General features: G+C 42.4%; 2 protein-coding genes across 3 annotated transcripts in view; both read left to right on the top strand.

Annotated features, from left to right (window-relative positions):
• PPARGC1B (PPARG coactivator 1 beta) overlaps positions 1–11,133 on the top strand; it is a 117,748-nt gene extending 106,615 nt beyond the window's left edge. Inside the window, exons 9-12 of the mRNA XM_082213015.1 lie at positions 579–648; positions 1,245–1,366; positions 2,086–2,240; positions 3,708–11,133. Coding sequence (XP_082069141.1) covers positions 579–648; positions 1,245–1,366; positions 2,086–2,240; positions 3,708–3,811 — 451 coding nt within the window. The 3' untranslated portion in view covers positions 3,812–11,133. The remainder of the gene's footprint in view (positions 1–578; positions 649–1,244; positions 1,367–2,085; positions 2,241–3,707) is intronic.
• A 3,111-nt stretch (positions 11,134–14,244) lies between these two features.
• LOC309526795 (tripartite motif-containing protein 29-like) lies at positions 14,245–25,206 on the top strand. Of its 2 annotated transcripts, XM_082213065.1 has the most exons (9): positions 14,255–14,898; positions 16,591–16,686; positions 18,726–18,959; positions 19,071–19,093; positions 20,051–20,187; positions 21,654–21,684; positions 22,752–22,783; positions 23,331–23,399; positions 23,996–25,206. In XM_082213065.1, the coding sequence occupies exons 1-9, from the start codon at positions 14,338–14,340 to the stop codon at positions 24,013–24,015; spliced, it is 1,203 nt and encodes a 400-aa protein (XP_082069191.1). In that variant the 5' UTR covers positions 14,255–14,337; the 3' UTR covers positions 24,016–25,206. The 2 variants fall into 2 exon arrangements, 1 of the variants encoding a protein (XP_082069191.1); XR_014216921.1 differs by lacking the exon at positions 21,654–21,684 and having other exon boundaries at positions 14,245–14,898.
• The last annotated feature ends 316 nt before the right edge of the window (positions 25,207–25,522 follow it).

Genomic DNA, 25,522 nt, shown 5'->3' with positions numbered 1-25,522 from the left:
ATTTTTGCCAGTTCTCCTCTGTATCCCCTGAATATCTGTTTTGGAAAGTTGGAGAACCCTCGGGAACAGCCTGGGCAGTAGCAGAAGAGACTGAAGGAAGCAATCTCCTTCCCCCTTCCATTAGCAGTTTGCTCCACTAGATTGCCAGCCCCTTGTGTGAATGTCTCAAGCCTTTCCCTTTGCAGAAGAAATACTCTTGATAGAAGGGGAAAAAGAGGGAAGAAGCATCCAGGTGGGCAGAAATAAGTTTTAAGACCTTTTGCATCAGAATTGGAAGCCAAAGACTCAAATTGGTTGTACCTAAGCATGGTGAAGAATTTTGAAGCATATTAGGCTCTGCAAATTTATTTCTGTCCACCCTTTCCCCCCTGTATTTGATGCCTTGCCGTTTCTCCTTTTTATGATGGATTCTGGCATTTGTCTTTGAAAGCCTGCTGTTGCAGACACAGCATTCTTTGTGCTGTGAGCCTGTCCCTGCAAGCAACAAGTGTGCCTCTACTTCCTTGTGATTTCTAGCGCTCAGACCAGCCAGAGTCCATTCAGGACTAAATTCATGTGCCTTCTTGTTTATCAAACAGATACGAAAATGGCAAGCCGTGTCAAGATGGAACTGTTGGACAGATGGAGAAGAGGAGAGAAAAAGCCATTGTAAGTGACCTGTTTGCTATGTGGGAGCTTCTGTAATAAATCAAGTGGGAATGGTGCCAGATCGGTTGACTCCCTCTTTTGAAAATTCATCTGAATTTAGGGACAAAGCAATTTTGGTTTGACTCCCACTCCAAGTTGGAGTGGCACAGTACATGTTGCAGTATCTCCTGGCCCAACACCAGTTTAAGATGATGAATTAGAAAGAAATAAAGTAAACATAACCGGCAACAGATTCAGTTCTTGACCCAGGAGAAACTTGGTGCCGAATTCATCAACAGGCACTTACAGAGAGCAGTGGGAATTGTGATTCCATGGCAACTTTGTAGTGAAGCTGAAATGGGGGAAAGCTGCAACTTTTGAAAGGGAGGCATAAAATAAGACGATAAAGGGTGCACGATAGGCAAGCTAGCCGTGAAGCGCTAGCAGGCAGCTACTCCTCAAAGAGCCATTTCAGCAGATAGAATTTGTGCATTTGTTACACAACGTCATACTGCCTTGTTGTTAAAGCAGGTTGGGGGATAGAAAGAGTTCAGTCGGAAGAAGAAGAAAGAGTTGTATCAGGACAGGCCTAAGCAATTATTCTCATCCCTGAACAGGGAGAAGGCCGCGTAGTGTACATCAGAAACCTTGCCAGCAGTATGAGCTCCACTGAACTGAAGAAGCGCTTTGAGGTGTTTGGAGAGATTGTTGAGTGTTGCGTTTTGACCAGGAATAAAAGGTGGGTCAAAGCTATGCTTCCCCCTCCCTCGCTGCTAGAACCAGCAGGAACTTTTGGAGATCTAAGCACCGGGAACCTAGCCTGTCTCTCCTGTGAGACATGAGATGCAGGACTTCGGTCTTATTTGGGGATTGAAAGCTGGAGAGTGTTTTTTGTGGGGGCGACTCTGGAGATGTCTGTTCTTTGGGAAAGTGTCTGCTGCTGTGGTACAATGGTGATCTGAAGAGATGCTTCTTCACAGGAGTTTAAAGAGACATAATGCTTTCTCCAGTGTTATTTCATGGGACTGTTGCCCTCTGAAATCCTTTTTGTTCTAGGGATCTGCTTGATTATAAAATAACGAGTCCCCCTTTCTCCTAAATAAAGAGAAATGTGGAGGCCTATATATTTGGACTCAAGGGTTCTAATGACCTACAAAGTGTGGCATGCAAGGAGAACTAGAGGGTGGTATTCAGCTAAGCCTTACTCAGAGTAAATCTGTTGAAACTATTGGACCTCACTTAGTCATGTCCATTCATTTCAATGAGACCAGTGTAGGCCCCTGGCTTCTAATCCCTGGCTAACCACAAAGGCTCACCGGGATGTCTATTACCTTCCAGCTCTATCTACCTTCTTTGAGGAGAAAACGATGTGTCCTTTTGGAGGTTTACAAAAAACGTAACACAAATAAATGGCAGTAAATTGTTGCCTATGCTTAAGTTCTTCATTTTGTTTCTCAGGGGAGATAAATATGGCTTCATCACGTATCGGTGTTCAGAACATGCCGCCTTATCCTTGAAGAATGGTGCCTCGCTAAGGAAAAGAAATGAGCCCTTGTTCCAGCTGAGCTACGGTGGCTTTGGGCACTTCTTCTGGACCAGATACACCGACTTGGGTAAGCCACCCCCATGTCACTCCAAAGCGGTCCACGCCCTCCTCCATCCCTTGTTTCAGTGGTGATGATTTCTTTGCTGTGCTGTCTCCCGTTGTGTTTGTTATCATTTGTACATAATGCTCATTGACGGCCCAATAGGTTCACTTCTATTTATTATCATTGATGGTTTGTTTTAGCTAATAGGGGAATACCTTGAGTTATTACAGACATTCGATGGAGCTTCAGCTTGCTCACTTTCTCTGGCTTGTCACTATTTTGTTGTAGTTGTTTATATTCCAATTTATAGGCCTTTTTATTTTACTGGAAGGGCCTCCAAAGCAGTATACAGCAGCTATATAATACAATAAAAGTATTTTATGGTTGTATGAAAAGGCAAACCAACCCCAAACACATCCCAGATTAAGAATATAATAGGGAAAATAAAAAGTACCGCAATATTTAGGAACTACCTTATTTGTATTGACAAACACACAAAAACCAGCTAGGAGAACTGATGTCTTGCATTATTATAGACACTGTAAAATGTTACTCAAAATATTGGAAAAAACATTCAAATCCTAGGAAAAGAAGGGAAGGGACTATGAGGGTCATGTTGTCCAACCCCCTGCAATGCAGGAATCTTTTGCCCATGACCCTGAGATTATGCTCCTGCTCCAACTGAGAATGGGAGGCAAAAATGTATTGAATTTGCAGGAATAACTAAGCTTACAAGCTATATAACAATGAAAGAATGTAGGCCGAAACCTAACAGAACTGGAGCTTATTCATTGACTAATGGAATGGTAGAGTGCATTCATCAGGCAATCATAGGTCCTTATACAATGTGTTATTTTAGGATTAGGAAAGACTGTATTTAATACAATAACACAATTATATACTGAAATATATATTGTGTATGTATTTCTTATTTATCTTAATATATGCTATGAAGCTGAACCTTGTATGGCGTTTTACTTTTTTAAAAAAATACTATTTTTCTAAAAAGAACACAATAAATAAACAGTGACAAAAACAAAAGTTTCAGCAGCACAAAAATGAATTGCAAAACACAATCAGCAGGAATAAATCAGGAATCGAATTTCCTATTCCTCACTTGTATTTTAAAAAGTATTTTTGAAAAGTATTTTTTAAAAAAACAACAACACACATTTTGGTGTTTTACTGAGCTGGGAATTGTAACCTGAAGGATAATTGAACTACAGTCCACATTATTAGTCCAGAAGGTGTGTATTTGACTAACCCACTTAAAAATGTGGGCCAAAGGGAATTCTCCTTCCTCCTTAGTTCCTGTTGTGTAGTAATTACGTAATTCCTCCACACCAAATATCTGAGGAATGCTAATACTAAAAAAAAACCAAGAGAGAGAGAATGCATAGTATGGCTCTTCTCTGCCTCTTTTGGGGGGTGCTTAACAGGTTTTGCTTTTTCCTTTGACCAACATGTGTACTTCTTCTCTCGTGGCACCAGATTCCAACACAGAAGAGTCCTCCCCAGCTCTGATAAAAAGCAAATATGAGACCATGGATTTCGACAGCCTGCTGCAGGAGGCCCAGGAAAGCCTACATCGGTAACAGCCTTAACCTTTGAGGAATACCTCAATACCTCAGTCAAGGCACTTCCAATATGTTTACGTTTTCAAAGAAATGATTAAGTATACAACGAGAGAGAGAGAGAAACTGCTGTCCCTTTAAATCGATGTTTACATTGAACAAGCTGCTTCTGTCTGTGAGTCCCCATGGTGTTGATGTTCCACTGCCACACATTAGTATCTTTGCTTCTGACTGGTTGTGTTAGGATGAGCCTGCAAAAGCCTCCTGTCCCCTTCTTGTCTGGCCCCTTTCTCTGCCCCACCGTTACCCCACTTCCGCCGTGGATTTGCAGCTGTGTTCACCATAACTTTTTTTTTGTCTGTAGTGTGTGATGATGAAATTGTTAATTGTGAATAGAATCAGGATTGTAAACTAATTTTTAATAGAAGAAAGAAATATATACTTATAATGTATTTATGGCTCAGATGTACTGTAATTCAGATTTATTGTACCGCTTCCTTGATTTTTAACTATGCACTGTAATGAGGCACTTGCCTGTCAGCAGATGTGGCCCTCCCCAAAGGGTGCCCTCCAATTGGCCACTCAGTTGAAATTGGCTTCAGCCCTGTCCATGGCGAACCAAGGGGTGACCGACTGATGTTGTGCTCTTGCTATATAAGCCATTTGTTCCGTTTCGTTTGGGCTGAATTCTGGGATCACCACTGCCCTGTTGGTTGATGGCACAAGGGACATTGTGATTCCTCAGTCCAGAGCTGGCTCTGGGTGGATAGGAATGGCGTTCTCAGGTGGTGCATTTTTGAGGAAGGGGAGGGAGGAAAAAGGTACAAGGGGAGAGTGTGTGTTTTCCCGCTGTCTATGATGGATTGGCAGTGGTCACAAGGTAGTGAAGCCCCACCTGCCAGGGAAATGGTATGTAATAAAAGCTCCCCTGGATCAGAACAAAGAAAAGCTCCTCTGGATCAGAACAAATGCCTATCTAGTCAAGCATTCTGTTTTGTGCCATGGGCGACTAGATTCCTACAAGGTAATAGTCCTCTCCTTTTGATGCTCTCCAGCAATGTATGAAGGCAGTAGTCATTTTGTTTGCTCTCCAGCAACTGTTACTCAAGAGGCATTCTGTCTTTAAACTTGAAAGCTCTGTATAGCCATCGTGACCAGTAGTGCAGGAGCACAAGTCTACAGCAAGACTGAGAAAGTCTGAGAGCCAATCCCAGAACAATTATGCCCAGAGGTTTCTTTGCATTATATCTACCATCTAATGATAGCAGCTGCAGTTTCGCCAGGTCCATGTGGGAGTTTGAGGTAGAGGAACGTGGAGCAATTCATTTAAGGCCATACATGACATCACCAGTAGCCTCAGGAATAGTTTTTTACCCATCTGGTCATCTAACCAAAGCAAAATCTCCTGCCTGGTGGGCAACACCCAACAGAAAAAAAGTTCAAAGGAATTCTCACACCTTGGGCTGAGTGAGTTCACAGTGCTTACAGCTGGCACATAGCACATGGCTCATCAGCAGTCCCTGCTCCATTTTGAACACTACTCTCCTTATGAGTGGAATAAGCCATAAAACATAGTGTCATTGCTATGAAGCCTTGTGAAGCGACTTCCCCTCTCTCTCTTTCTCCCGCTCCCTGTCAAGAAAGGCATGGATGTCACTGCCTATTTGATGTTCCTTTTGACTTCCTCTTGGCGGCGATCTTGTGCCCTCCTTTATTTCTTCCCTGGCTTCTCTCATATTCAGACGTTTGAGGAGTCATTACAAAGGAAGTCTTAGAGTGATTTAAGCAACTAGTTTAGGGGCCCTTTGATACGAACCGGGGTGCTGGGACAGAGGCAGTGTAGAAGCCTCTAGCTCAGAAGACCAAGTAGTGGGAAGGAGTCGCTATCTAACTTCCGCAATTGTTTCACTCCAACATAGCTCGGACTTGCCACAATATACTGTGCTAATGCCTCATGCAGTATTGCTGTTCTCGTGCTATACTTGGAAGCAATGTCCAGGGACATGAGAGGCAGACCAAGAAACCAGCAGGTGCATCAAGAGATAGCATTTTCGAGTGGGGACCAAATAACCTTGCTAATACCTTCATCAGCCACCATGTCTTTGGTTTATTTTTCACAAAGGATCTCTGGCATTTAGCCACCCCATGTATACAGAATGCAACAACCTTAATTCGGCCAGCAGGTATTTAATCTGAATCAAAAGGTACAAATTGCCAAAGACCTTGGCAATTGCCTGGCTTAGGTCTAACTCATGGTTGCCTGCCTTGAGTAATTCCATTGACCCAGTAAGGACCACACGCATCAGAAACACCATGAATGAGGTCAAGGCGTCAGCTCATGTGTTATCCCATTCTAATTATGTGATCGTTTCTGTCTTTTAATGTGGAGCTTTAATAACAACAGTGCTTATTTTATATAGTAATTGATGTCACAATTTCACGTGTTGTTGGCCAAAAATAATAATAATAAACCTCACGATATTGGCTGCTTCAATGTTGCTTGCACCACCTCCATTCGAGAACTTACTGATGGATTGCAAGATCCTCTCATGATCAGCCCAGAGCAAAATCTGGCCCAGACAAAGCATCTGCTGTTGACAAGTGCCTCATTGTAGCTCTGCCTTTTTCTGTCCTAGTATTTCCTCACCACAATGATGTTTACATGTGATTGCTATAGAGCTTACTGTAGAATGTACATAGCGACACATTTAGGGTGGGTAGGACTGTCCTGTCCTGTCCTGTGCTGTGCTGATGTTTTCAGAGAACAATCGAACAGAAGAAGAAGAAAAATAAGTAACCACCCCTACAACCGTTAAGTGGAATTCTTCCATCTCCTGGCTTGGTTACAAGGGTAGATCAAAGTTCACTGCTGGCTTTGGTCAGAGAGATGGAAAATGCATCAAATTTCTGAGCATGCTGAAAGTGTTGAATGCAGCTGCAGAGGAGAAGGAAGAGTCCTTCTGCTCTCCAGAAAGAGCTGCCTTCAGTGCAGATCGCTTGCAAACATGGGTTTGTATTTAATCAGTTTTTTTTTATTATTATTATTATCTCAAGTTTCTTTTAAGAGGCTGGACTTACCAATGATGTTAGAGCATGCACATGCATGCTCTTTTGAGGAGGGAAGAAGGTCCTGTAACGCACATGGCCTCTCAATCCTAGATATAGGGAGAGGTGCAATAAGTGGTCTTTGTGTTGCCTGAAGCCTATAAAAATATTTATTTTAATTTTTTGTGAGAAATTTCACTAGGACTTTATGCAATATGCACACATGTGCACAAACGCACACATGTATAGGGAAAAGGTAGTGGCGGGGCATTGAGCCCCTCTGACTGCTGCTGGGTACAGCAGCAGCAGCTGTAAATCCACCACTGTTGAATGTAGAGCCTGAGTGGTATGGTTTGAAAAGCACGGACATCTAACGCTGGTTGTGGCACACTAGTAACCTGTGGCTTATTTTAATGGCTATTGGAAGCACAACTAAGTTTGTATCAGCCACAGGGATACAAAAAGTGCAAAAACCCTTGGCTATCAGAAGCTTGGAAAGTTGCTCTATATGCGATGGGAGAATTTTAGGCAGCAAGCCTGTATTCAGGGTATATTCCAGGAGAGTCCTCTGTTTCGTAGAGCAGCAAGCTGCTGTGCTCCACATGCACGGCAAGAAGTAGTCTGAGCTTCTGGTGGTGAAAAAAACAAACCCCAAAACTCAGTTCAGAATGGCACAGGAATCGGAAGGACCACTTTGATATAGTGGATGTCCTAGTTCATCCCCATCAATCAGAGCAACTGAGTGGATACCTTTTTAACAGACCTACAGAACTTGTGGCTTGCCAAACTACCAGCCTGCCAGAGGCCTGGTCAGGGGTCAAAGTGTCCTGCAGGCCTCCATAGATGGTTGGCATACTGTGATGGGCATGGTGGGTTCCACAGTCCTGGCCTATAATACAATAGGCGTTTTGCTCATACTGCGAGGACAGTGGTAGGGTAGCAGTGCTCCCCTGACATCCCGCCAGCTGAGTGGCTTGCTGCTTTCAGGAGGGTTGAGGCAGTAATGGGTCAGTGTGGTGTACAAGGGAACCAGCAAAGCCATCAGCAGTTGAGTGTCACCACCACTAGTGTGTGAGGAGCTAGTTCTCTTAGTGTCCAAAAACCACAGTGCAGTCCCTCACAGGGCTCACTTGCTGAGCCTGAAGCCCCTAGCTTGCTGCGTTCAAAGCACAGGTTGGAGATGAGAAGGGGGAAAGGAAGTTTATTCCTTATTTAGGTTGGGGGAATTAAAATGAGCTTTACACATTGCTATAGCCATCACTGCCGCCAACATGTTTGGGCAGATTTAAACCTTGGTGCAGTTCAGCTCATTTTGACTTCCCAAGGTGGCCGCACGTTGAGGCTAAGAAGAGTAGCCGAGGGTCCCCTGCCCCCATTAGCTAAAGAAGGGCCTTAATTACCTTTACGGTTACTTCCTCTGCCCTGTTTAGAAAGAGCTTGCGCTCTTGTGCTTTCCATATACTTCTGCAAAGTCTGCCTAACTTTCTCCCGTATTCTTTCTCTTAATAATATGCATAAAGCCAAGGACCCCGTACTCAAGGGGTAGGCCTAGCCATAACAACAATTAGCAGCAGAAACAAACCAAGCCTTTGCAAGATCAGGTGAGAAACCAAATAAACAAATTAAAAGAATTCAATTTTCCAGGGTGTTTCGGAATAAGAGGGTGTGTTGAGAAAGGCAATCATGAGGGAGACATTTATTTTTTTAAATAAACAGAACTTTCTCTATATTATATGTAGGGGTGTGCGTGTGGGTATGTGTGAGTGAAAAAGAAGTCCCTCCTAACTGCTTCTTAATTAGGAAAAATACCTTAACGATAGGAATAAGTCATAAGCCATTTCCTTGCCCTTGGTCCTTTAAATAACCATGCTTTTATGTGAAACGCAAATGGTTCCTGCTAAATTCAGCTCCCAGACAAAGGAGCGAATGCAGGCATCAGAAAAAGAAGATGCATGCAAAAGAACTGGGTTCCCAAACGTCACTTTCATTGTCAGTCGATGGAAATGTTCATCCCACTTTCCCTCTTAGAGTGACTGTCTTGAGCTTTGCTACCTCCATGAAACTTTCATGTCAGCTTGGTCATGTGTTTCCATGATTAGCATCCAATTTTCTCAGTAGCCCATGTCAAAAAGCCTTAGAGGAATCAGAGAGCAAGGACACATTTTCATTTGCCAGATGAAAATAGCAAGTCCTTAATCTGTAGCTGAGCATTTCCTCCATTTGTTCTTACAGCAGGGTAGTCTATTTGTGACACACTTTAGCAATATGAGCATTCAAAGCCTTCTGCTTTCCCATCAAGGTTCTGCAAATAATTGTTTGTTTAGGCCTCATTCTCATTTGTGTGCTTTTCGACAATTTCCCCTGGCATCATTTCCCCCACATCACTGATGCCCATGCATCATTTTAACGTGACTTTTGGCCCAACCATAACATTTTCATGTACGTGTGATTGCAGGTACCTCCTTGCACTTAAGGGGGCAGTGTGCCCCCTCCCCCAAAGTAACCTGGGGGCTTATGCATTTTGCATTTTATAGCTGGAAGTCTACCGTTAATAGTGGACAACAGAAATGCACTAGAGGTGAGCACCTATGATGCTCTAACAAATTAATGTGTTGTAGGATAGATGCTACAAAAACAAGTACACAAGCATTGCTGCATGTCATGCAGCTTAGGGATGGGATCTCTATGACTGAGGTTGTCACTAACAGTCTGCAAGTGAGCTTGCCACCTGACTGCAGGTGGGGGGCTCACATGATTGAACGCATCTCCGTATGCTCCCTGCACATGAAAAATGAGCATGTCGTGGGAAAAGGTTATGTGCAGAATCTCAGTGAAAACTCGGCTATGCCCTAGTGTTAAGGAGCAAGCTATCCAATCTGGCTTGGGTGAATTTATCACGGTATCGTGCTGTCACCCTAAACTTTGTGACAGTGAGGCAGACTAAAGCAAATGCATCAGCCTCGCTTAGGTTCTCTGTCCTTGGAATGCATAGCACATGTCATTGATGGGGGAGCCTGTGTTGTTAGATGTTATTGGGGTACAGCTCCCATAATCCATGACCATGGTTCATGCTGGCTGGGGCTGATGGGAGCTGGAGCCCAACAACATTCAAAAGGTCACAGGTTTCCCCAATCCATTACCTAGGCTGTGATCCAATGAGCAAACGGAGCTCAAAAAAAAGAGAAAGAAATCAGGTTGCTCCATATTCTTCATTATGGCAGAATTCTGTCTTTCAAAGCTTTACACAACATTGAAGAGAATGGGTAGGCCAGTTTTCACAGAGCTTCACATGCATAAAAAATGCATCTGTACTACTAGATTAGCCTATTACATTTTTGAAGGGTCAATTTACACTGAAGGTTTTGGTCCCTGCCCCCCCAAAAAAGTCAAAACGTTTCCCATTTCCTCATGGAGGAAACTATGTTTGGTGTGGATAGCAAGGCAAACCCCTGGAGAGTCTGGTTTTAATGCAGCCACTGGTGCTTTAGGTGGCATTATTCATTGGAAAAGTGAAAAAGAGTGAATTAATACCACTGTTTGCAGCGTGTGTTTATGAGTGTATGTGAGCCAGAGAGAGTGAAGGAGACTAAATTGATGCATTTCTTAAGAAAGGTGTAAGAATTTCACCTAAAAGAGGGGCACATTTGCTATGTTATTTATAATAAAAACTAGATTTTACTTTTTTTGTTTTTTGAAGAGGACACTGCTAATAATTAGAAGGGGCCAATTCTGCTTCTCTTTTACATGTATTAACTAAGTGATAATTTATTTCTTGGTAAGTAAAAGCAGCAGGATTGACCCCTTTTGTAATCAATAAAATCAAGTTTTTAGTTCACTGTTTTAAAAAAAATAGTAGAAGATTTTTATATTTCACTTAATTTCCCCCCAGTTGTGTTCTGTTGTGTCCTTATTTATGTAATATACTTTAACCTTAATTGGCATAGATTCTTATGCCTTTCCTTTGTTATTGTCATTTTTTAAAAGAAATATTTCTTTCTAGTGTGATTTCAATGTCTACCTTCTAAATGAGAGAACGTTTTCTTGTATTTTTACATTGTCAGATTCTATAGTTTCGTAGATGATTTAACCAAATTGCTCAATGTATTCTCTATATCTATCTGGTAGGTATATAAAAGTTCTATTTTAAATTGTGTAAATACTTCAGAACTGGCTTCTTTTTGAAACTCCCCTGCCGTGGAGTTACTTGTTTACATCACAAAGACTGTAGAATCTCTACATTCATGTACTGTAAATAGTGAAGTGATCTGCCTATAAATAAATAAATCATAACAAATATACTATGAAGTCCAACACGTCCTGCTTGCTTGCAACTCTGTGTGGAATTGTGTGTACATTTTTGGGAGGCTTTCTGCTCCTAAATTGCACCCATGTCCTCTCTATGAATCGGCTGGAGTCTGGTGATCCTCACACCTATCGTAGGCCTTGTTTACAGCTATAGAAGACAGAGGTGTCTTCTGAAAGATGCCAGCTTATGGAACAGCTGTAGTCTTTGATTTCTAATAGAGATCAAGATTAAGTGCCCCGTGCAGAAGCTCTGACACTGCTTTGAAGAGGTCCACAAGAAGTAAGGTTACAGGGAACCAGGCAGAGGGGCTTCTCGGTAGTAGTGCCCACCCTGTGGAACACCCTCCCACCAGATGTGAAAGAGAAAAACAACTACCAGACTTTTAGAAGACATCTGAAGGCAGCCCTGTTTAGGAAAGTTTCTAATGTTTGATGTTTTGTCGTCGTCTTCTTCTTCTTCTTCTTCTTCTTCTTCTTCTTCTTCTTCTTCTTCTTCTTCTTCTTCTTCTTCTGGAGCCACCCAGAGTGGCTGGGAAAACCCAGCCAGATGGGCGGGGTATAAATAATATATTATTATTATTATTAGGATGATTTTACATTATTCACATGCTTCATTGGCAAAGATAACACTCTGTGACAAAAGGGGCAATGGATGCAGCATGCAACCCTTGGATCCCCATAATGCTCTTTGGGGATCTTTCCCTTGACCCCCAAGTATTAACTGATCTCCCAAGTAACACAAGAGGCAGGGCCAGGTGTTTAAAAAACTTATCATTAATGAGGAAAGCAACAGACACCAAACATAGCTCATTTTAATTCAAAAGTGCCAAGACAACTGCTCCATCTCCAGTTGTTTCATCCTCCTCCTACCACTTCAGGGTCATTGCTTCTCCCTGACCCAGCCATAATTCAGCAGTCTGGGTTTTCTGATTAATTGCTTTCAGGTTTTTGTGGGGAAAGTGCTGCAGGGCGGGGAGCGCTTGGACATGGACTTGGAAAGCCGGGACCTGTGTCCAAAAATGCAGAGCAAAGGTAAGTGTAGATGAGCCCAGAGTCAGGTTTCATTCCACTGCAAAAGTGCAAGCATTGCAATTATGCTTCAGTCATGCCACAAAGCCCCAGGGGGATGGGATTGTCACTGTACGCACACAACCCTCAGAACACTTTCTCCACGCAGCCTTGGAACTTGGTGTGTTTATTATTCTGCTAACAGGACGAAAGAGTACTTTGGAGGTTTGTGGGCATGGGAAGAAGAGCCAATTGTTATTTGCAGAATAAAAGTGTTTGAGCAGAAAGGAAAAGGAAAATGTAGCAGAAAGCTTAAAGAGACCCCCAGGTGAGTAAGTAACATTGGGTAGAAAGGAAATGATATAATCATTCAAATGTGTGAAATTGTATCTTGCAAGTGTCCCTATTTACCAGGACTCTCTTTATGTTCTGGTCCCTGCCCTTATCTGCGATTGTGAGAGATGTTTTCAGAAATGCCATTCATGTGCATAAATCCGTCATTTCAGACCCCTCTGCTCTCTAGGCATTAAGGATCAGAATAAAATACTTTGGTGTGCTAGCAGAAGCCAGCATAAGGACTCTTGCTTGTACAGCAGGGTGCCACTGCACAAATCCTTGGAGTCTGGCAAATATATTGCAGCGATGTGCAGAAAGGAATAGCCCATTAAGGCTGCTGATTATTAACCGTGGCAAACAAAGCCATTCTAAGTACTGTATAGGTTTTGCATGCGGACAAGATGGAGCCAGGAAGTGAACACTACCACCCGCTAGCTCATACTCAAAACAAGCTTGAATTGGGAGAAGCAGGGAGGAAGTAAAGCCTGAAAGGAAGGGATCTACTTTGCCAGCATGTAGTTACTAAAGAGAAGGAGTCAGAAAGGGGGGAAATGGATTGCCTTTCTATTTCCCACCCACCCCAGTTCAGGAAGCTTATTGCAAGCACTGTATGATTTTCAATTATATTTTCAATTGTATTTTTACAGACATACTATGGACTACCTGAATGAAGCTCACAGACCACGGTTTGGGAACCTCTGCTCTCTCATATAGTGTATGTTTTTTTTAAAAAAACAGAGCAAAACAAATGCAGTATGCAGCATGGGAATTGCATATGCACTTCTCATGTTTTACAGGTGTGCACACCTCTGCAGTCTCTGGGTGAAGCTCCCACAGGCTCTGCTAGGCATGATGCTTCCTAATCAGGATTTCTGGGACAAGGTTATTAGCATTCAGATGAGGGTGGCTGGTTTCGCCTTACTCTATATGGGCAGACACATTAAAATAAGGGCATCCAGGAAAGCAGCCTGGGCAATGATCCAAAGGTAGAGGCAGTCTTCTACACTTTACTTCACACAGAGGGAGGGCCCAAGGACTACTCTGTTTTGCCATGTCTGGCTGTAAGCACTTGACGTCACGAAGTGCCAACCCTCAATTTTCTGCTTTGTATAGCAATTTAGTCACTTTAGTCACTTTTATTTTGTGATCTGCCTTTGAGCATGCTATTGGAAAAGTGGGATACAAATTTAACAAGCAGATAGATAGATAGATGATAGATAGATAGATAGATAGATAGATAGATAGATAGATAGATGCTGTAACACACCTCGGGATCTTACAGTGAAGGGAGGGCCACAGTACAATGCAATACAATTATAATTAATAATATTTGGTCAAAAATGAGGTTCTGATACTCCTATCTTGATAAAAGGACCATAGGTGCCCGCACAAAGTATTATTTTTCAAAACATGCATAGGATTCTCTACTCTGTAGCACCACACAATGAGAAAACTGGATCCTTTAAAATCTACCTCTTCACTTTGATTTTAATGAAGGGTCTTAGATGCAAGGTTTCCTGCATTTGTTTTGTATGCTGCCTTATGGCTTGAGTGCCTTATGCTTTCTTCTATTTTCTATTGTATTTAAGTTGGTTTTCTTGGAGATTGTAAGTCACTTGTGGAGGAAGTTCCACAAAAAGCGGAGTATAAATCTTTAATTTTTTTTTTAAAAACCCACCAAATAAATAAAATAGTAGACATCTTCATTGGAAGAGCTGAGTCTATTGTGCCAAATGCCTGGAAATGTTTTGTTTTGTTTTTAATAAAAATAAAAATCCTGCAAGTTTCCTTTCATTGAACTGGAGCTTAGCTAGTCTGCATGGATTTTGGATCCATGGCAGAGAGAGACAGCAATGGAATTTGAAACAACCACCTGCTGGAGCATGGTGACACACGGCATACATGGCCGTCCTGTGTCCCTGAGCTGGGGCTGCAGGAGTTCTCTTAGGACTCTGCCCAGGGCATACCGAACACAGTGCAGGAGTCCAAAGCCAGCACCTCCTACCCTGTGTTCAAGGTTCATGCCAGGTTGTCAACAGAGAGCTGCCAGTTCCTCGCTGCCTCCTCAGAAGGAAAAGCCTCCTTGGAAGCTCAAAGGAAAGAGAATCATGATTCCCTGCGATTTCTGCCTAGGGAAACCTCACTCAGCGGAGAAGAAGTGTCTGACCTGTGAGGCGTCCCTGTGCCGAGACCACCTGAGGAAACACAATTCGAAGGCCACCCAGAAGAACCATGCTTTGGTGGCTCTTGGGACCGCTGGAGCCCAGGAGGAGGAGAAATGCCCAGAGCATGCCATGCTGCTGGAATGCTTCTGTCAAGACGACTTGGCGTGTGTTTGCAAGGCCTGCTCCACCACTGGCTCCCACAGCGGCCACAGCGTCGTCGCCCTTAAGGACGAGTATGACAAGCAGATGGTAAGGGGCTTCAACCAGGCATGGAGTGTTCCAAAAAGGTCCTCCAATTAAATGTAACAGAGAGAGATGTTTTAAATAGAATGTCAGAATGTGGAAGTAAAGAAAGGGATCCTGCAAGACTTTGAAACAAATAGTATTGGGGGGAGAAAACGAAGCAAAAAACATCAAGCATCAAGTAGCATTCAATGCCTGATAACTAAGGAGTAGCAAATTATACTTGCGGGGTGTTTTTCTAATGGTGAGGCATATATTTATACAAATATGTAGTCAGGGGAAGGGCTGTAGCTCACTGTGATAGAGCATGCGCTTTTCACCCAGAAGGTCCCATTGAGAAATGACACCAAACCAACAGTGGAGACTACCTATAGACCTTGCTTAGCCTCAGCACTTTCTGCAGGTATCTTCATTTCCGTGCTTGACAATGTGTTTGTGCATTACAGTTCCTGGCATTGATCATTGACTTTTTCTCCCCCTCTGAGCATGGCAGTATGCCAGCCAAGATTAACAAACACCCCACTGTGTGTTAACAGCCCTTCCCAGGGAACACCTGATAGATTAGAGCACAATTTTGCAAAAAAGTTAGTGGTAACTAATGCCATTGCTTTTAATTTATGACCTTCTGTAAGAACCTGCAGCCTGTTTCTGGAAGAACAAATTTTCTGTTTGCTTGTTGTTTGCCGCCCTAGGCTCCTTCAGGTGGAAGGGCAGGAGATAAATTACACAAAAAATTACAAAATTTAATAAATTACATAAAAAAATAAAAGTTCTGCTGAGGCTAGTGGGACTTTGACCAGGATATGGGGACAGAAGAGCATTGGAACACCTCTGTGTACTTAATTGCATACTTGATTGTGCTTTAAATCATTAGCAGTCTAGCTACTTGGGAAGAAGACCCAACATATTATTTGAAAAGACAAATAAAGCAGAAATTCACCATCATGGCAGCCCAAACATACAAATGGAGTTCAATGGGGGTTATTTCCAAGTCAATGTGCATTCCATTCTCAAAATGCAACCACAAGCATCCTTGCCAGGATGCATGGCAGCCACCTGAGAGTTCTCAAGGAACTCAAATGTGAAATTGCTGGTCTTCAAAACAGAAATATGTCCCTCGGATCAATCTCCATACCAGAAGACTGGGAAGTAGCTAATGCAACGGCAGTTTTAAAAAAGGAATTAGGGGGGTGGTCCTGGAAATTACAGGCCAGTTAGCTTAACGTCAGTCTCTGGAAAGCTGGTGAAAAGTATTGTTAAAGATGAACTAACCAAGCACATAAAAGAACAAGCCCTGCTGAAGCAGAGCTAGCATGGCTTCTGCAAGGGAAAATCCTGTCTCACAAACCCATGAGGGTGTCAACAAGAGTGTCAGCAAGCATATACACAGAGGTGATCTGGTTGACATAGCATTCCTGGACTTTCTAAAAATGTTTGATGAAGTATCTCACCGAAGATTCTTGAGTCAAGAAATAAGCAGTCAAGAAATAAGAGAAGTCCTCTTGTGGGTCAGGAATTGGTTAAGTTGCAAGAAGCAAAGAATAGGAATAAATGGACAGTTCTTCAAATGGAAAGAAGTAGAAAGTAGAGTCCCCCAAGGATCAGTATTGGAACCTCTGCTGTAGTTGATTAATCTACCAAATAAACTTACTGAAATGTACAGTTCTGTGATTTCCCTTCTGTTCTTCTCTTAATCAGGCAATTCTCTCACGGATTATGAAATCAATGCAGGAATACAAAACTGCCACAAAGAAGACACTCCTACAGCTTCAGAAAAGTGAGGATCAGATAAAGGTTTGTGCTGTAACTTCATGATGCCATGCATCACTCTCAGGTCCCAGGTGGAAAATAATGAATGTGTCTCCAATATGCTTCTCCATCCAGCTCCCCAATCTTTTCATTTTAACTATGCAGCACTTTTGGCCAGTGACTCTTTTCACCCGAAGGTTTATCTATCATCTATCTATCTATCTATCTATCTATCTATCTATCTATCTATCATCTATCTATATCTATCTATCTATCATCTATATCTATCTATCTATCATCTATCTATCTATCTATCTATCTATCTATCTATCTATCATCTATCTATATCTATCTATCATCTATCTATCTATCATCTATCTATCTATCTATCATCTATCTATCTATCTATCATCTATCTATATCTATCTATCATCTATCTATCATCTATCTATCATCTATCTATCTATCATCTATATCTATCTATCTATATCTATCATCTATCTATCTATCTATCTATCTATCTATCTATCTATCATCTATCTATCTATCTATCATCTATCTATCATCTATCTATCTACCTATCTATCATCTCTGTCTGTCTGTCTGTCTCTCTGTCTGTCTGTCATCTATCACACATGGACACAGATTTAGTTAGTGCACCTTCTATTTACTGTCTGGACAGGCATGTGTTTCTACACCCTCTTCAGATACTTAACCTCAGAGGAAGGACTGGGTTTTTTAAAAATGGCAACTCTAGTGTATGTGTATGTGCACTTTCAGGCATCCCTAAAACCTACCTAACAGCCAAGGTAGGGACAAAAGAAAGACAGTAGTTTACCAGGGACAAGTACCCGAAAACATGGGCTCTCCCTGGTTAAGAGTGTGTGACCACTAACAGATACTAGGGGGCTTCCAAGGCAGCACTTCATATCACAGACCCACCCAGAGCTTGTCTGAGGCCTGGGGTGGGAGTCTTGTTAGAATAAAGTTAAAAACTCAAACAGAAAAGCAGCTGGGCCCAGTGGCGGAGCTTCATGCTCCGGCACCGGGGGTGGGGTGGTGGAGGATAGGTGGGGGCGGGGCTGGCGTGTGTCCTGGGGGCGTGGCACGCTGCCTGCGGTGGTGTGGTGCCCAGCACAGGCGGGGGCAGCCGTGATGGCACCCCACCAGGAACACGCTGCCAGGGGCGATGCGCTCCCCCCGCACTCCTCTTCCTCTGCCAGTGGCTGGGCCCTGACAGGGGGCCCTGGCCAGCTTAGCTCTCCAAGGCCCAGGACAAGGGCTACCCCCTGCCTCTGCACAGCCCTGCATATCAGGCAACCTTTTCTGCCACAACAGAAGACTGGTGAGATGTGAGCTTCTGGTCCTACTTTGGTGCATGTGCTTCAGTTGCTGGGAAACCAGCAGGGCATGAGAAAAAGAGCACCCAATGGTAAGGAAGCCAAAGTCAAGCCAGGGAACAAGCAAGAGATCCCAGCCAAGGTGTCAGTGGGTAAACCATTACAACTGAACTACAACTCCCAGCAGCACCAGACAGGAGAGATAGGCTAGCTGAGGCTGATGACACCCGGTTGGGGGAGGTTGTATTAGGATCTGAGAATTAAAAAGCTCTGTTGACATTCAAGCTGAAGTCCTATGCACACTCATATGGGACTTACTGTTGAGTATATATGCATAAGTTTGCACTGCACATTACTCAGTGGTGGCAGCCACAGGATAACTGAGGCAAGAATACTTTGGTGTGATCTTCGGAGGGGCTGATGCCCACAGTGCTTTTCAGAGTGACTGGCAACATACTTGGGAGGTTGCTGAGAGCTATATACTTGATAGCTTGGTGGCCTGTTTTGCGGAAGCGATATGTCATTTTTCACTATAAAAATGTTATCTGACATATATAGTCCCCACACCTTTTAAAATAATGTTTTTTTCCTACTGGAGTTTTATGAACAGGGGAGGGACTGTGACCACGGAGCTAACAATCCTTTTTAGCCCAGATAGGGAAGTATTGCTCAAGACACCCCGGGTTTATGCCCTAAGTCCAACAATTCAACTGTAATAAAAAGTTGCCATCTTTCTTTCCTTAGAACAATAAGAAAACGTTGACAGATCAGCTCTCCAGAATCTTCCAAGAGATCAAGTCTCAGGTAGATCAGAAGGAGAAGCAGATCCTAGGTGACATCCAGTCCAGTGAGAAAAAGCAGCTGGCTGACATGGCGGCTCTGAAGAAGCAAGTGGCAGACAAGAGGGACATGGCTGCCCAGGGCCTTCGGGAGCTACAAGCACTAACAGAGAAAACAGATGCTTGCCTCTTCCTCAAGGTGAGCAGCTTTTTCTCCCCTTCAAGTTAGCAAAGTCTCATTTGCTGGATGCCCCCCCTTTCTCTGCGTGCAATAAAAACAATTTCTTGTTTTCTTTTTGTCTTTCTGTAGGATTTTCAGCTAGCCCAAGAGAGGTAAGTTGCACATCACACATTCCCCTTCGTTTGCCTGTCACATAGACTACGCTGCTCTCCACATGTACGTGGTTTCATATGGTGGTCCACTGAATGGACTCATTGCCAGGTAATGAGAAGCTTGGCATGATGGGAGTCTTTTCTCTTCCTCCTACATCTTCTGAAAGTATTAGCTTCCCTACCTTCAGGAATGTGCTTTTGCCTCTACAGTAGCAATAACGGGACCATTTTGGATAATTGTGCTAATGATATGTGGCATCTAGTTCCTAGATTATTGGTATAGGAACTCAAGATTAGCTGGTGAGAGCCGTGCGGTTGGACTGGAGCAACCAGTTCAAGCCTCTTCACACTTTGAGCTTCTCGTGTAGGGGAGGGGGACAATAGGCTCAATTACCTATTTCCTCCCAAGGTAAGGAAAATGACATAACTAAGCCTGGCAGGACAGCTTACTCTGTGGTATTAACCCCTTCATGCATTAATTGGACAAGCATGTTGGGTATATGAGTCCAGTTAACCCACACCCCACGCTCAGAAGATGGAACGGGGACTGACTCAGACGGTCCCAATTCCCTTTCTGTGGTGTCTGGAAACTATGGGGCAAAAGACTCATCCAAGTCAGTGCTTGAGCTTTCCCTACCCCCAATCTCCGCACCCTGTCAGCTCTGCCCCATCCTGGTTGGCATTAGAGGGCCCCTGACAGGGGAAATCAGCAAAAATTTCCTCCCCACTTCTTCCACTAGTGGACAACTCTGCCGAAACAGACCCCTTCCTGTGAGTGCAAGGGCACCATTGGAATTTCACTCAAAAGCAACAACATACACAACCTCTTCTATCTGTACACTATCCATAGGTTAACTTAGTATTTGCCCTTAGGAGTGACAGACATTACAATCAGGGGTGATGTTTGGTAGGTTGTTTGGTTGCGTGGTTGGTGGAATGACCTCTTGTACATGCTAGGATTAAGAAACAGAATTTCAGCAATGACAGTGTGGAAGTGCTGACAGTGCATCTGGATCAGTCAGACATTCAGGATGTCAGAAGTCACACAGCCATGTATATCACCAACCTAGACGCCCTGATGCAAGTAGTACATGGTAAGTGAACGTACCAAAGAACACCTCTCCCAGCAGTGTTAAGTAAGCTATATAAATTACAGTGAATATGCTGATATGTGAGTAATAACTAGAGATTATGCACTTTGATATATGTGCACAAGCAGTATGCACATTCTCCTGCTAGATACACATCTGCTATATATAGCAACTTGAATTACCCTATTTCCATGCTGCACATTTTTCATTGACTTGATTATAGGGCATAGTCTAATTTCATCTGCTTACTCAAAGATACAAAATATAATATAGGTTAAATACCCTTTGCAATTTATCTAAAAAGATTTTGATGATCGGTCACAGCAGTATAACAACTAAGGGACTCATGGGACAGATTTTCTTTACCTTGTTTGTTTTTGGATATTTCATCCCTTCCAAATGTTTGGTGATGCAGAATCCCTATTAGACATTTCATTTATCCTCATAGCTGACTGCATATGAAGGTTCTGTCTGCTGGTATGTGGGTCAGATCCTGGGCTGGTGTGGAACTATTTAACTCCTAAGCGACAGAGACTATTAGACACTCCTGCCGCCACCTTTATGGGACTAAACCTAGCTATTATTAACCACACAAACTGGAAATATTAAGACATAGGTGAGTGCTAGAGAATTATCTTCTCAAAGGAGTCAGCCTCACTTTTTCTCCAGGACCTTATGGCAAACTCTCCAAAAGCAAACAGCTTCACTCAAATGTCTGCTTCAGATTCCACACTTCTCTGGATTTTGCAGTACTGTTCTTGGCTCAAACATGTACCAAAATGCATTTAGGACACCTCTTTCAGATTAAGATACATACAGAAATACATTCACTGAGATAAAATACTCATTTTGTGACAAAATACTATTTAATTATGTATTTAAATTATTTAACTCTGTATTTAATAATTATGTACTGGGTTTAAATATGCATTTAAATTCAAACTTTAGAGTGGAGTTTTAAAAACATATTCAAATATTAATTTAGAAATGACTCAGAATAAACTTGTGAATGAACACATGCAAAATCATGGACCAGAAACAGACTGATCCATCCCTTAACTGTGTGTGCTGTTGGGTTCCTTAAAGCAGAGGTAGGCAACGTGATGCCAGTACAGCTCCCATCTGCCCATCCCACACTGCCAGTGACCAGGGATGGTGGAAATTGTAACCCAAGAACAACTCAAGGGCACCATGTTGGCTACCCCTGCTTTAGAACAAGGAGAACATCCAAGTCTTACCTGCCTTGAACTTGCATCATCTCCTGGTGTTATGATTCATTACCTTGTTCTGAATGTAATTTCACAAATGACATGCTGAATCACACCTATGGGATCTCTTGAGGCGGTTTGCTTCCGAAGCCTCATCATGCCAAATCTGTCCTGGAAATGGGTCTTGCAGAAACAGTTCCTGATTACAAGAGTGGTTTTGCATGAATCAGCTGTCTTGTCCTGTTTTCTTACTCTTCATAGGTAAAATCATTAGCCAAACACAGTGGAGCAGGTAAATCCCTTTTTGTCTTTCAGTCTGTGCCTCACATCCAGCACTGGGTTTTCCATTCATTTGTGCTTCAGTTTAGGAAATGAACAGCACAGGAATTAATACTTCAGATGACTGTCATGGGTTCCCCATACCTTTCTTCACAAAAGAAGAACCTAGTTGATTATTTCCTGATAAAACACATGAAGAAGGATCACAAAACACAGTGCAATCCACATTTTTTTTAAAAAAAAAAAACAAAGACCAAGAGTGGGACAGGATTCCTGCAATTCATGTAACTCTATTTAGTGTTGAAATAAGCTAAGCATTCAATAGACACTAGCCGAGCAAGTCCAAGACATTTTTGCACCTGAGACAAGCTGCAAAATGGTGTCCCCTTCCCTGTCAGGGAAGAAGGGCTGAGTGAAGATCTACACCAGGAGCAAGGAGTTAAGAAATGCAGCTTAGATGGGATTTGCATGATCTGTGTACACAGTGTGTATCATGCCTACATACATGTGCAAGCTTCTTTATGTATGTTATTCTGTCCACATGGACACTGGGCTCATGCAGAGAGTGCAACCCCCCCAGCCCATCAACCAAGAATGACAACGGCTTTGTGTGAACCACCTCTGTTGAATTGCATTGTGTTTTAAGTCGATGCTGCAATGCTGTTGAATTCAATGGGACATATGTCTAGAGCAACTTTGCTTAGCAAAGAGGTGAATAATGTGTGTTGTAGGGGTATTAAAATTGCATTTTGCATGTGGGCAGGTTACGTTTCCCCTTTAAAGCAATTATTGAAGCCTTTTTAAAATCTGAATTAAGTCAGCAGAATGCCCTTTTCACAAGATACAATGCAACGGGACGGTAAAAAGCTATAACCAAAGTGCAATGAAATCCTATGCATTCTACTCAGAAGTCAATCTCATTTAACTCAATGGGACTTACTCTCAGGTAAGTGCAGAAAGCATTGCGGGTGTAGTGTTACGATTTCTAGGATGTTTTCCCACCTTTGTGTGACTTTTCATCTGCTGCTTCCTCTTATGTTTTTCTTTCCACTGATACCCATTATTCTCTTTTCTCACAAGGACAATCCCAGCTGCTGAGTTCTCTCTTGATGGTAAGTGTTTGAAACATTACTAATAATTTTCAAGATGCTAGTCTATGTCACCTCACCTTCTCCAAAATTATGCTGCCAACACCTTATAAAATGTAGTTCGGACAATGAATCCTGTGTGATGATGATAGAGCAGGTAGGAAACTTATTAAATGGGGGTTGCAATTGTTTCAAAACTAGTAGCAAACTGTAGACCTACCTACAATTTTATAAAAGCATTTGCCGCTATTCATACTGAAGCAAATATGCCTGCTTTTTCTGTATCTTCCAAAAATTCCATGATGTACTGCAGCTTTGAAATGTGCTCATGGCTCTTACACCAAACTTCATGCACAGTTACTTTTAGAGTTACACCAAACAAGGCAGATACACTCCTAATATTATGGAACATTGATAATGATAGAATAAATGTAACACTTACTTGAATTAAATGAGAAGTGTGTTTGATCAGGCTAGGTGCGAATAGCTGTACATGGATGGGTTTATGGCGTTCATTGTCCTCTGCTAATGATAAACACGTTCAACTAGCTATTCCTTTTGTTTCAATCAGATGTGATTTGCAAAGTCTTCCCATCATCACCACCACCACTCACTAGGGATATATCTGGAGAAAACCCAGGTAAGCAAAACAGAATAAACCATGAACTATGAACAACTGACCACTGAATTGTCTGTCCAAGGTCCCCACTATTTCAATGTTTTGACATCTTTTTAGTGATAAAAACCTCAAGGAACAATATTTTCAAAATTGTAGGCTGCAACCTTATGGCTTATTCTGGTACTGTCTGCCCTGCAGATACTTGGAATCACAGCTTTGTCTCCTTTTGTGTCTCCTTAAGTGATCTTTATGGAATACTTCCAGCTGGAATGTAGCTAGATCTGGTGTAGTTATTTATCTTGTTTAGAGCACCATGCAGGGCCCTTTCAAAGGTTTGTCCAAGTTAAGACTCCAAACTGTCTTTCTCTCATTACCATAAAAGTCAATCTGCTTCTGATCAGAAATTAGCCAGTGGCCCACCAACTGCCTTCTGCCCACCCTGGCAGTAGCAGGTTACTGATCCCTATCTTATGATGAGCTGAAGACTTGGTTTAGAAGAAAGAAGAAAAATGTGGAAAGTTCTGGGCTTGGTTTTTTTAAAAAGTGTTGATAATGAGCAGCTAGAAATGATGATGATGATGATGATGATGATAGCAGCCTTTCTTCCTCTTCTAAAGGTCCAGACGTTCAGAAATGATGAAACTACTGTAATAAGAAACAAGATCTCACCCAGGTTCACTGGCTATAGAAACAGGAAGATACAAAACAGGAGGAATGCTTTGGAGCTGTCTGGTGGAACTGAGTTGCAAAAGAAATCTAGTGGGATTTGATGATGTCTCAGTTCAGAAAAAGCACTCTGTGGGTGCTCATTTAGGTAGAGTAGGCACACTCTACCTGCTGGCTTTAGTGTTTGAAGGGGGCGGGATCTGTTTGATAGTTTTTTGTTTGGAAAATGTCTGGACTACTTTTGTTTCCCGTTCCCTGTATTTTGATATGTGTAATAATAATGGAACTACAAAATGTTGAACAAAACATATAAGCAGCCAATCAAAATCCTTTGTGCCGTCCTGTCAAAACATTTTCTTTGAAGGGCTCCAAACTCTGTTATCATGTGCTGTACAACTCCCCTTAGATTCTGTTTTGCAGCCCTCTTGGTAAGCAATTGTTTGTATTGAGTATAGTTGTGTTAATTTGTTTGACAGCATGAAAAGCTAAAAGTGCTGGGTGATTCTTTTTGCTTTTATTGTTCGCTTGAAGCAAATCAAATGGAATCCATTGCCTTGCAAACATAACTCCTGCATAATTAAGCCAATCTCTGGTGATGGAAATAAAGCTTGGGTGGTGATTAGCATAGCATTAAGTCCTTTGAAGGAGAAGATGTGTATTGCTGATCTGCTGGGTTCACATTTAGCTCTCTGCAGTTTAAAATATGCTCTGTTGACTTCTGATGTGCTTTTTCTGCATTGGCTTCCCATTCCCATCAAAACAGAACCCGTCCCAGATCAGTGGATATGCAGATCTGCCACTCTCCTCCATTCAGAAGTAAAAGGGGGCACCTTCTGGGAGTGGAAACTCTGGAAGATCTTAGGAACTTCTGTGTCCACAGCAAGTCACTGTGCCGGGGGTTTCAGAACAGGGTTCTTGGGGACAGAAGGGTTTGGTGTCCTCTGAAGAAACCCAAATATGAAACCCTTTCTAAGCATAGGGTTGATGGTCATTGTCTGTCAGGGTTTTAAAAAAAATGTTCCATTAAAATTGACTGATATGGCCATTTCAATTTAGAGGGCTGGTTAGACTGTGATTGCAAAAGTTGCCCTAATGAAAACAAGTGCTGAAATTATGTACATGGTGAACAATCTGTGAATAAAAGCCCCAGTGAACAAATCCTAACAAGTCTTAAATCCTTAAAGGGAGCGGGGGGAATGTTGCTGGAGAAATGTAATACTTAAAATCAGCAGAACCTTGTGGTCAGTGAATAAGTGGAGCAAGGAGCCTATATTTCTGTGGTGAATAAACATCCTTCAAGAAGAACTAATATTTTAAGCATTTCATCTCATCTCTTCATATGCATGAGTTCCCTTATGCATGAGGCCAGCTGGAAAGCTCCTGTTTCCTAGTTCCACAAGCTACGTGTATGCCAAGAGGTTTACAGGGTCCAGAGATCTAGCTGAACTGTACCCTGAGCTAAGCACTACCTGTGCCAT

Source organism: Podarcis vaucheri (assembly GCF_965113315.1).
Source record: "Podarcis vaucheri genome assembly, chromosome: 2".
NCBI classification, from domain to species: domain Eukaryota; kingdom Metazoa; phylum Chordata; class Lepidosauria; order Squamata; family Lacertidae; genus Podarcis; species Podarcis vaucheri.
Note: the sequence above shows the minus strand (reverse complement) of the source record. Positions and strands in the feature narration are given on the sequence as shown.

Bases quoted from the DNA above. Each gene is read 5' to 3' on its own strand.
- LOC309526795 (XM_082213065.1), top strand. From the start codon at position 14,338: ATGGAATTTGAAACAACCACCTGCTGGAGCATGGTGACACACGGCATA. The intron at 18,960-19,070 runs GTGAGCAGCTTT...GTCTTTCTGTAG, and splicing joins ATGCTTGCCTCTTCCTCAAG to GATTTTCAGCTAGCCCAAGA. The intron at 23,400-23,995 runs GTAAGCAAAACA...CCTCTTCTAAAG, and splicing joins TATATCTGGAGAAAACCCAG to GTCCAGACGTTCAGAAATGA.